Genomic DNA, 12,719 nt, shown 5'->3' with positions numbered 1-12,719 from the left:
ACCCTAAGCACACAGTTAAAATAACAAAGGAGTGGCTTCAGAACAACTGTGACCATTTTTGACCGGCCCAGCCAGAGCCCTGACCTAAACCCAATTGAGCATTCCTGGAGAGACTTGAAAATGGCTGTCCACCAACATTCACCATCCAACCTGATGGAACTGGAGCGGATCTGCAAGGAAACATGGCAGAGGATCCTCAAATCCAGCTGTGAAAAACTTGTTGCATCATTTCCAAGAAGACTCATGGCTGTACTAGCTCAAAAGGGGGTTCTACTCAATACTGAGCAAAGGCTCTGAATACTTATGACCATGTGATATTTCAGTTTTTCTTTTTTAATAAATATGCAAAAATTTCTACATTTCTGTTTTTTTCCAATTTGAATTTACCAAATGGCTGCAATGAAAAAAGAGTGAAATATTTAAAGGGGTCTGAATACTTTCCGTACCCACTGTATGTCTACGCTCGCTTTATAGAAGGATACGATAGCATGCCTGAATAACGGTGATCCTCTTCTCTATTCCTGTAGGAGTGAAACATTCGGGGCTGTACACCGGGCTTCTCTGTGTATTTGGAATAGTTCTGGCATTTGTACCAATAGTTTTAGCAGTCTGGAAATCTGCCACTGTGATAAGATATTTCTGTTGTCCAGATGAAGATATTCCTGATGTATTGGTAAGGAAATGCCTTTATATCGCACTACCTACTTCTGTAACAAGAATTATCAAGTGGTTGATGGGGTGAAATGATTAAAATTTGCCATTAAAATGTACAATTTTCTGTCAAATTTAAAGTCATTGTTACAGCATAGAGAAATCACTTAATCTTCCATTTCATACAAAACAGAGGAACTGATCTCACTGCACATATAGAGAGCACCGCGCCACAGCATGAATTCGACAACAACAGATCTCGGTTACAGGAACTAAAACAACATTTTCTCTTTCTCTGCTGAGATTCAGTACTACTTTTTGCTGAAATACAAACTTACCAGTATGGATATGTGCTGTGTATTTGTATCATATTTTCTAGTCTACGGTCATAGGATATTTGGGGTTATTATTAAAAGTAATTTGTTTGAGTACACGATGGGCATCCATAGAAATCACAGGGCCCCATAGTAAAAGTTCTTTATCTCCTCCCCCCCAAAATAATTCTCTCTCTCTATGAATATATATACTTGTGTATAATATATATATATATATATATATATATATATATGTATATATATATATATATATATATGTATGTATATATATATATATATATATATATATATATATATACACACACAGTTGTGTGAAAAAGTGTTTGCCCCCTTCCTGATTTCCTATTCTTTTGCATGTTTGTCACACTTAAATGTTTCAGATCACCAAACTAATTTAAATATTGGCCAAATATAACAGAAGTAAGCACAAAATACAGTTTTTAAATGCAGTTCTTTATTATTAAGGGAAAAAGAAATCCAAACCTACAGGGACCTGTGTGAAAAAGTGACTGCCCTCCTTCCACCTTAAAACATAAATTAACTGTGGTTTATCACAATTTGGGAAGCTCAGATAAAATTCCCTAGCCACATCCAGGCCTGATTACTGCCACACCTGTTATCAATCAAGAAATCACTTAATTGGGACCTGCCTGACAAAGTGAAGAAAACCAAAAGATCCTCAAAAGCTAGATATCATGTCATGATACACATGAGAAACAAAGTAATTGAGGTCTAAGTCTGAGTTTAAGTCAGTCTGAAAAAGGTTATAAAGCCATTTCTAAAGCTTTGGGACTCCAGCGAACCACAGTGAGAGCCATTATCCACAAATGTTAAAAACATGGAACAGTGGTGAACCTTCCCAGGAGTGGTCAGCAAATCAATATTTTCCCAAAAGTGCAGCAACAACTTATCCAAGAGGTCACAAAAGATTCCACAGCAATATGCAAAAAATTGCAGGCCTCACTTGCCTCATCAGCACACCACTCAGAATGGGAGTCCCCCACAGACCTGTACTCAATATAGAGTTCCCCACAGCCCCCTACTAAGTATGGTGTAACCCACAGCACTTCACTCAGTATGTTCCTATAGCCCTCCACCCAGTATTGAAGCCACCACATCCCCCACTCAGTATAATAACCCCACGGTACCCCACTCAGTATTATGGCCCCATAGCACCCCACTCAGTATCATGGCCTCACAGTCCCTCATTCAGAATGATGGCTTACACTATCCCCCACTCTGTATCAGTATCTACTCAATATGGGAGTCACAGTCCCCCACTCAGTATGAAGGTTCCCACAGTCCCCCACTCAGTATGAGGGTCCCCACAGCTACTGACATTTTAAAAATCACTATTCGCCTCATCCTGTTTCCCTGGCATACTGCTTGAGTGCAGTGTGAGTACTGAGGCATCTACTGCATCTACTATGTCTGAGTGTCCGCCTCCAGTAGGCGTACACATTTGAAAATGATGCACGTCAGAGCACATGTTCACTCTGACAGTACCATTATAGTCAATGGCCCTGTTGGTGCATACGTCCGAATCCCGTTTTGTGGGGGGTCTAGACGTAAGCCAACCAACGGGTGCTGGAATGCAATGTGAAGAACCCTTACTCACACCAGATGCCATGTAGTGACCTCATTGCGCCAACTCACAGGTGCGGGCAGGATGGTGGGTCAGGAAGGCGTTGGAACTGATACTCTGCTGACAAAATCTGCCGTGTTTAACCAACCAAACAAAGGAAATGTGATCTCATGAAGTCTCCTACCCACTGTGCATTTATAGACGCCGCTGTTCTGTGCGTTTTTTGGGTGTTTTTTTCTTTATTAGCTTCTAAGGTGTGCCTGAAAAAAAATGGATGTAAAAAAACGCAGTTGCATTTTTATGTGCCGAATCTAAGCTTTTCAGTACTCAAAAATGCGTTAAAAAGCGCTGCTTGAAATCAGCACCAAAAATGCATCAAATAATGCATCAAATAAAGGGTAGAATGTAGCAAAAGTGAAGTTAATCAGAGAAGATTGTTATTGTGTAGTGTAGAAACCTACAGAAAACATGCCGAAAAAACTCAGCATTTACGCTATGTGTGAACACGGCCTTGGAATACAGCTTGCATCATTGTTTTTATGTCATGATTAAGGACATTTTGGCTGTTGAGGGTTTTTTTTAATGTTTTTTTGAGATTCAGGAAGATTTTAAACATATAAAATAAAGATTTAAAGGAATACTGGAACATGTGTTTTTTCACTAGGAGACTCAGATAATGTTTCACTTTGATCTGGTACATGTCTCTTAATGGAGTGATTAATGATTTGATTAATGAATCAAAACTAATATGAATAGTAAAACATAATAATTAATAAATGTAATTCACACAATGTGTATCTATGTATTTCCCTCCAGAAAGAGCCAAATGTGCATCAGAAAATGCTTAAGAACTATTACTCAGTCAAGGATAAAAGTCAAGAAGTCATCAGTGTTGACCTTCATGAAGAAATACTCTCAGAGGAAAAGAATTCCTTCACTATCAAAATGGAAAAACTGTGACATCATATATGATAAATTTGTTCTTGAATGTGGTTTATTTACATGATGGTGTCCTGGAATCCAGGTACAACATGACTGTAAGCCTTCCACTGCCTTATTATGTATTAGGTCTTCATTACCAACTTGCCACGCGTGAGGATGGTGTCAGCCATATATAATATGAAAAGCGTTAGGTATTACAAAATTGTTGGGAATGTATAAATGAAAGTAAGTTATTTTAGTATTGTGATAGGTTAAGTTCTCATGATGAGTTGGTGAGTTTAGTGAGTTTTTAACGATATACAAAAAACGGAGTGCCTTATAGTTCCAACAAAGTGGAAGGGATTTGTAGAAATCTCACGCCAACTGTGGGCTTTTTCTTACAGATAGTAAACTGACCTGTGAGGCATATTTCAAATCCACAACATGTCGATTTCTGAGTTTTATGTGTGGATTTTCTACATAGAATTTGATGAAACCCAAGACAAAAACAAAATGAGCATGAAAATTATGTAGGGTACTGGGTTAACATAATTTTGTTTAAAAAAAATTTAAAAGCCATATCACCACAACAAGGTGACTTTATTCGGGATGGTCCTAACCTCTAGTATTAAAACTTTCCATGCGTCTAATGACATAAGTGTGAATGAGGGCTGCGAATGACCATGGCACCGGCTAATGGACATTTAGCAGTTGGGAGCTATATAAAGGTAATGTCCAGCTCAAAGAAAAGGGATGATGCCCTTATTTATACACTACGCAAAAACTGAAACCAAAAGCAATGAACTGGAATATAAGTTGGTGTGGCTGCAGCGTATAGGAGCATGTTCACACAGGCCACTAAACAAAACCCAAGAGAAAAACAAAATAAGCAAATACCCTGCAGTAAATAAATTAATAGCGATAGTGCATGAACATAATATAGGGTACTTGGTTAGCATAATTTTGATTTAAAAAAATGTAAAAGCCATTTGACCACGTCAAGGTGACCCTAATTGGGACAGTCCTAACTACGAATATTAAAATGATGTAAGTGTGAATAAGGGCTGAGAAGGACTGAGGCCCTGACTTATTAGTCATTGCTCATTTTGTTTTTATCTTTGGTTTAGTCTGTTTAGTGGCCAGTGTGAACATGTGCCGGCATGCTGCATGCACACCAGCTTATATTCCAGTTCAATAGGTTTCTATAGAATTAGATGAGGTGCAGAGAATGTGCAGGCATTACATGTGTATGTTGTGGAATTGCACTAAAACCGCATGTAATCCACAAATGACTGTATAGGTAAAACTTTGTCTAAGCCAAACACCAGGAAGTAGAAAAAACAAAGCAGCTTTGTTTAACACATGACAAACCAAAATCAGAAAAAACCACAGGGTCAAAAAGACAAGTAATCTTATGTAGATAATTATTGCAGAAGTGCTGCAGGGAATCTGTAACATCATAAACTCGCCAAATACTGATTGTGGCCTCATCTGTCACTTACAGGCCCCAATACACATTAGACTAAAGTTGGTTGAATCTGTCGATATTGGAACTATTGGGGGATTCAAGAGGTTATCATTTTCAAGGACCTTTATTATTTTTGTGTTTAGGGATAAGAAGTAACATGCTGCTAACTACCTGCCTTTTTTGCACAGTGACAATCTCTTCTGGCTCAGTCAGCGATTCCTCTGCTTCATTTCACCTCTCATTATCAGAGCAGCTCTTTCTCTTCCGCTCTGCTCTGTTTACAGGGAGTCACTGCAGTCATGATGATTGACAGCTGACCACACTTAGGCAGTCGTAAGCTGGCTGTCAATCAGCAGGACGTCAGCAGAGATACCCGTCAACAGAGCAGAGCGGAAAAGAAGAAGCTGCTATGTCAATATGATGTCAACAAAAGCCATAGAATCACCTGCAGGAGACGTCCATGACTGCTCTGAGCAAGCAGAAATTGGCATCTGGCAGAACAAGCAGGTAGTGAGCAACTACCTGCCTGTTAGTTCTTAGCCCCATATGCAAAAGTAATAAAAGTACCAGATAACCACTTTAAGAAAAATTTCTATAAATGATGTTTGGGGGACACATATAGGATTTGTATTTATTTTCTACTTGAGCATGACTTGATATGTATAATTTTAGTTTAATGCAACATACATGGGTGATGAATATTGAACTTACAGTATGTCAGTCAATGTTGCTGCTTACATGTTATGTTTGTATATTTTTTTTAAATTTGTGTCTCTATTGTGCAGTTATATATGTACTGCATACAGGCTCGGACTGGCCCATAGGGTAACAGGGGAATTCCCCGGTGGGCCCTTGTTCAGATCTGGGCTCCCAACCCCACTATATGGGCATTATTTGGCATAATTCAATTGATTCACTCTGTACATAAAAAGCAGCATATCATCATTCATTAACCAAACTACCCAGTTTATTATTATATGGAGAAATAAATAAATTTGTGAACGAGGGTAGTGTAATATTTGTATGAAGGCGAAAAGTGGGCCCCCACAGTCAATGTTACTGGTGGGCTCTTAGCACCCCAGTCCGACACTGACTGCATATATACTGTTAAACAACAGTACCTATAATGCACTTCCATACTGTGCACATAATAGTATACAGTGAATGTATAATAGTGCATAATAACATTACTTAGTATCTCTTAGATAATAATACTAATTCCTAGAGGTCTGGGGTGCGAATGCCGTTTTTGTTTGCTTTTCCTTATTGGAAAGGCTTCTCATTGAATCCAGCAATTTAAAACGGATAATCTAAAAGGGGCTTTGCTAGACATGTGGGGTATTATTTTGCTGGGGGAAAGTACTAAGGGTTGCGTTGGAAGGAGCTGCTCATGTCAGTGGGCTACATTATGAATCACCACATTAAAGTTTTACTTTCTGACTACCTCTCAGTAGTGTTGAGCATTCCGATACCGCAAGTATCGGGTATCGGCCGATATTTGCTGTATCGGAATTCCGATACCGAGATCCGATACTTTTGTGGTATCGGGTATCGGTATCGAAACAACATTAATGTGTAAAATAAAGAATTAAAATAAAAAATATTGCTATACTCACCTCTCCGACGCAGCCTGCACCTTACCGAGGGAACCGGCAGCGTTGTTTGCTTAAAATTCGCGCTTTAACTTCCTTACTTGAAGTCCCGGCTTGTGATTGGTCGCGCGCCGCCCATGTGACCGCGACGCGACCAATCACAGCAAGCCGTGACGTAATTTTAGGTCCTTCAGGATTTTAAAATTACGTTCCGGCGTTGTGATTGGTTGCGTCGCGGTCACATGGGCGACGCGACCAATCACAAGCCGTGACGTCACGGGAGGCAGGAGACGCGCGCATTTTAAAATGCGCGCGTGTCCTGCCTCCCGTGACGTCACGGCTTGTGATTGGTCGCGTCGCCCATGTGACCGCGACGCGACCAATCACAGCAAGCCGTGACGTAATTTTAGGTCCTTCAGGATTTTAAAATTACGTTCCGGCGTTGTGATTGGTCGCGTCGCGGTCACATGGGCGACGCGACCAATCACAAGCCGGGACTTCAAGTAAGGAAGTTAAAGCGCGAATTTTAAGCAAACAACGCTGCCGGTTCCCTCGCTGAAGTCCAGGCTGCGTCGGAGAGGTGAGTATAGCAATATTTTTTATTTTAATTCTTTATTTTACACATTAATATGGTTCCCAGGGCCTGAAGGAGAGTTTCCTCTCCTTCAGACCCTGGGAACCATCAGGAATACCGTCCGATACATGAGTCCCATTGACTTGTATTGGTATCGGGTATCGGTATCGGATTAGATCCGATACTTTGCCGGTATCGGCCGATACTTTCCGATACCGATACTTTCAAGTATCGGACGGTATCGCTCAACACTACCTCTCAGTTTTAGCCTGACCATTAAAGGGAGCCTATCATGTAAAAAAAAACGCTATTAATCTACAGATATTGGGTTAGTCTATAGGTTAATAGCATTCTACCTGCACTGAGAGCCCCGATACCTGGAGGCAATGAATTTTATTTCTCTCGGCAGTCTTGGGCATCCATTCATAGGGATGTGTCTGGCGTGGCTCCAATCATCGCCCAATGCATTTTCAAAAGTTTTCCTCTCTGCATGCGCTACCTGTAATTTGCAATCCACTCTGAGCTGGTGGGATAAGGCGGGGTGCAGTGATCTCTGCCATTCACAGCATAGCACACTGAAAGGAAATCTTGCTCTTTTTTATTTTTTAGCATAAAGAGACAAGCTACAGTAGCATGGAGGAATTTAAACCACAGAGCTGAGCTGTCTGGATGTGAATCAGCTCAGGGGGTGAGGTGAAAGACTTATTAGAAAGCTCACCTCGATCCTTCAATTCTTCCTCTGCCTATTTCCTCTCCCTGCTGCTCACTCCTCGTCCTCCATTCCCTCTCCATAGAGTATATTGGGCTGCTTGCATCACTTGGAAGCAGAGTGAGTGTTCAGTTTGTCTTGTCTGAGCAGGACGGATTTGAGCTGTTATTTTCCAAATTGGATGATAAATTCAGGAGTTGGGGGATTGTCTGATAAGTGGGGAAGCTAGCTACCGTATATTCTCAAGTATAAGCCGAGACCCCTAATTTTGCCACAAAAAACTGGGAAAACCTATTGACTCGAGTATAAGCCTAGGGTGGAAAATGCAGCAGCTACCGGTAAATTTCAAAAATAAAAACAGATACCAATAAAAGTAAAATTGATTGAGACATCAGTAAGTTGTGTTTTTGAATATCCATATTGAATCAGGAGCCCCATATAATGCTCCATACAGTTCATGATGCTCCATACAAAATAGGCCCCATATAATGCTCCTTAAAGTTCATGATGGGCCCCATAAGATGCTCCATACAAAATAGGCCTCATATAATGCTCCTTAAAGTTCATGATGGGCCCCATAAGATGCTCCATATTAAAATATGCCCCATATAATGCTGCATAAAAGTTAATGATGGCCCCATAAGATGCTCCATAGAATATTATGCCCCATATAATGCTGCACAAAGGTTGATAGCCCCTTAAGATGCTCCATAGAATATTATGCCCCATATAATGCTGCACAAAGGTTGATAACCTCATAAGATGCTCCATAGCATATAATGCCCCATATGCTGCTGCGATTAAAAAAAAACTACATACTCACCTCTCGTCGCTCAGGCCCCCAGCACTTGCAATATTCACCTATCCCCATTCCACCGTCGCACGCCGCTGTGTCTTCTGGGCCTCTGCAGTGACTGTTCAGGCAGAGAGCACGCTCTAACCACATCATCGCGCCCTCTGACCTGAACGTCACAGCCAGAGAACGCGGAAGACTGAGCCCGGCGGTGAAACGAGGACAGGTGAATATCGCATGGCTCACCCTCACCGTCATACTCACCCTCCTGGCGTGGGCCCTGCTTCTCCATTGTGATGGTCTCTGGCATCGGCAGCTTGTTCCTGTGTTCAGCGGTCACATGGTACCACTCAGTAAAGTAAAGAATATGCGCTCCACCCCTATGGGAGTGGAGTCGTGTCCATATTCATTACTTTAATGAGCGGTACCACGTGACCGCTGAACACAGGAACAAGCTGCTGGTGCCAGAAACAATCTGAGAAGCGGGGACCGCGCAGGGAGCAGGGAGTATGATGTGACAGCCACCGCTCCCCCTCCCCTGCTGATCCCCTGGGACAATGACTCGAGTATAAGCTGAGAGGGGCACTTTTAGCCTAAAAAAATTGGCTGAAAATCTCGGCTTATACTCGAGTATATATGGTAATTTTTGTACTATTGATTTACGCAAAGTTTGTTGAAAGTTCTATTTGAAATAATTTACGTGTTGATCATTTCATTCAGCATACCTCAAAATATATAATATTGGTGTAACATAGCCATTTAATACCAACATACAGAGATAAATACAGAACTGATCACACGGAACCAGAGAATAAACAATGACGACATCCAAAGATTCACAAGTGATTGAGGTCACTCACTCATAGTCTGTAACTTGCCCCCCTAACCAGCCTCCATAAATGTTTTTATGCCACAATGGCCTCCCTTTTCCATAGGCTCTCTCTACACTTACCTCCTGTGGATAGTCTTCTCTCTCTGCACAATGTGTGACTCTTGTGCCCATACGGAAAAAGTTTTCTTTTCTTTTTATAACCTAGAATGTTTGCCTTTTGTCCTAAGAATTCTGCTTAAAAAGTCAAAAAAGCATTTTGAGAAATGTATACACATTAAAATACCTCTTCACATTTCACATGCTGTTCTCCCTTGTAGATAACAATAATGTGATTACTTTGTAGAGGTTGCAGTAAATTATATATTTAAAGGATTTTCCCATTACTATGTTACTCATCACCTATTTTTGGGATAGGTCATCAATAACAGGACGGTGGGGGTCTGAATATTCTGGCTCTAATGCACTGTTTAGTGGCTGCTCCCGGATACTGCAGACCAGCTCCCCCATCGATCTGTTATTCAATATAGGGCAAATCTAACCAAGGGCAATATCTAGCGTTTGTGTGTTGTCCCTGTGTTTGTGTGGTTATCTTTTGTAAAGGTTTCCTAAAATTGTATCTACCATAAGTTATTCTTACTGACTTTTTTCTGCTAAGAACTAGAAAATCCATAATAAAAATATATTTTGTAATTTTATTGAATTATTTATATTTTGTATTGATAAATGAAAGCTATAGACTCTGGCTTATAGTTAAATAAAGTTGAAATGTTTTTATTAGTATTGCGTTTGTTTTCTTGTATACTTATGTACTTTTCTAAAATTTGAAGCAGTTCTCCAGGCATCCTTGTCTTAAGGTCCATCGTTCGCTGACAACGCACCCACACCTTACACTATTTGAGGCAAATGCACGTGTCAGTTTTTGTTTTTTTATGTTTGCTGACAAATATTTGGAGACATCCTACTTTGGTCTGATTTTCAAGTGATTGGAAAAGCAAAAAATAATTAAAGGACAGCGCACAGATCTCATCAGGATTGCATAAGTCTTCTCCATTTTTCTCTGACTGGTTCCTTCTATGTGTATGCCAATGGTAGTCTCCAAATGTGACGGGAACACAGGCTTATTTTTAATTAATCTAAATTAATCTTTTTTGGTAGAGCATTGAACAGCAAGGTGGATTGTTGCTGAAGGGAAAAAAAAAAAAATCTTTAAATCTTCAGCTTAGCGAGTGTGAGCGAGCTGAGTGTGACCTGAGCGTAAGTGTGGACGGCGGTAAGTGTGTGACTTGTGATTCAGTGAGGAGGTATTTGGAAAGCCTTTAACAAATACCTGTGTGAATTGGTGTGAGTTGCTGAATTGGGAGTAGCTATATTCACAAGGGGTTAACTTAGGGTGGGGGCTCATAATTAAGGGGTTATAAGGGGCAGCTGTTTGGGACTCAAGTCCTTTTTGGTAGAGCATTGAACAGCAAGGTGGATTGTTGCTGAAGGGGAAAAAAAAAAAAATCTTTAAATCTTCAGCACAGCGAGTGTGAATGAGCTGAGTGTGACCTGAGTGTAAGTGTGAACGGCGGTATGTGTGACTTGTGATTCAGTGACTTTGGAATCAGGGAGTTTCCAAGGGAGGAATTGCTGTCTGTATTTTATTAATACTTTGTATTTATTTTTATTTAACGTTTCTGTCTGGTGCAATCCCCATTAGGAAATGTGCTCCACTATTATTAATGCCATCCAGTGCACATCTTGCCACATGTATGCAGTCCTTGATCAGACGGTCGAGGGTGCATACTGCTGTGCGAGATGTGAGCACGTTGTGCATTTGGAAACCCAGATTCTGGATCTAAATGTGCAGCTGGCAACACTGAGATCCATAGATAATATGGAGAGGAGTCTTCTGCTCACTGAGCAGACGCTCAATGGGATAGATGGGGGGATGGTAGGATGGAGCTGCAGCACAGTGAAGCAGCAAGCTTGGTGACATTCAGAAAGCGGGGTAGAGGGAAAAGTGCCAGGGAGGCTAGTCCTGATCTGACACACCCCAATAAGTTTGCTAAGTTGGCGGATGAGGGGTGTGCCAGTACAGGGGTAGCACTGCTGCAGCCAGGCATGCCCTCTGAAAGCCAGAGGAGTGACTGCTACAGTAAGGAGGGAAATAGGAGAGCAGTACAGGCCAGTCAGGTGCTGGTAGTGGGGGACTAAATTATTAGGGGAACAGATAGGGCAATCTGTCACAAAGACAGGGATCATTGGACGGAGTGCTGCCTACCTGGCGCTCGAGTCCGACACATCGCTGATCGGGTTGACAGATTACTGGGAGGGGCTGGTGAGGACCCAGCGGTCATGGTGCACATTGGCACAAATGACAAAGTTAGAGGTGGGTAGAAGGTCCTTAAAGATGATTTCAGGGAATTAGGCTGCAAGCTGAAAACAAGGACCTCCAACGTGGTATTTTCCGAAATACTGCCTGTACCACGTGCCACGCCAGAGAGGCAACGGGAGATTAGGGAGGTTAATAAGTGGCTCAAGAATTGGTGTAGGAAGGAGGGGTTTGGGTTCCTGCAGAACTGGGCCGACTTCTCAGTGGGCTACAGGCTCTACGCTAGGGACGGGCTGCACCTCAATGGGGAAGGTGCAGCTGTGCTGGGGGAGAAAATGGCTAGAAGGTTGGAGGAGTGTTTAAACTAGGGATTGGGGGGGAGGGTGTTCAATTTATAGGAGGGGAAGATAGGGCAGATAGAGACCCGGGCACAAATAAGGAAGTTGGGGATGGCGGTGGCATGGGGGGTGGGATTAGAACAGTTAATAATTTAAGAAAGAATAGAGGTACAGAGAGTAACATCAAGTGCATGTATACTAATGCCAGAAGCCTCGCCAACAAAATGGACGAATTGGAACTAATGTTGTTGGAACATAATTATGACATGGTGGGGATATCTGAGACGTGGCTGGATGAGAGCCATGACTGGGCTGTTAACTTGCAGGGCTATAGCCTGTTCAGAAATGACCGTACAGATAAGCGAGGGGGAGGGGTGTGTCTATATGTAAAATCTTTCTTAAAACCCATCCTGCGTGATAATATAGGTGAATTTAATGAAAATGTAGAGTCCCTGTGGGTGGAGATAAGGGGAGGGGGAAAAAATAATAAATTACTGATAGGGGTTTGTTATAAATCTCCAAAAATAATGGAAGCAATGGAGAATATCCTCGTAAAGCAAATAGATGAAGCTGCAACTCAAGGAGAAGTCATTATTATGGGGGACTT

At 41.5% G+C, this 12,719-nt stretch overlaps 1 protein-coding gene and 1 long non-coding RNA gene across 2 annotated transcripts in view; one reads left to right on the top strand and one right to left on the bottom strand.

Annotated features, from left to right (window-relative positions):
- The window catches only part of IL20RB (interleukin 20 receptor subunit beta), a 138,824-nt gene extending 134,532 nt beyond the window's left edge, over window positions 1-4,292 (top strand). The window contains exons 6-7 of the mRNA XM_077291299.1: window positions 528-673; window positions 3,388-4,292. Of these exons, the coding sequence (XP_077147414.1) occupies window positions 528-673; window positions 3,388-3,531 (290 nt within the window). The 3' untranslated portion in view covers window positions 3,532-4,292. The remainder of the gene's footprint in view (window positions 1-527; window positions 674-3,387) is intronic.
- A 76-nt stretch (window positions 4,293-4,368) lies between these two features.
- Window positions 4,369-8,607, bottom strand: LOC143808535 (uncharacterized). Its single transcript, XR_013221972.1, has 2 exons — window positions 7,382-8,607; window positions 4,369-6,404 (listed from the first exon to the last, which is right to left on the bottom strand). It is a non-coding gene; the product is annotated as an uncharacterized LOC143808535 (long non-coding RNA).
- Between the last annotated feature and the right edge of the window lie 4,112 nt (window positions 8,608-12,719).

Source organism: Ranitomeya variabilis, chromosome 2, assembly GCF_051348905.1.
Source record: "Ranitomeya variabilis isolate aRanVar5 chromosome 2, aRanVar5.hap1, whole genome shotgun sequence".
Lineage (NCBI taxonomy): Eukaryota > Metazoa > Chordata > Amphibia > Anura > Dendrobatidae > Ranitomeya > Ranitomeya variabilis.
The sequence above is the reverse complement of the archived record's forward strand: the minus strand, read 5'-3'. Positions and strand labels throughout refer to the sequence as shown.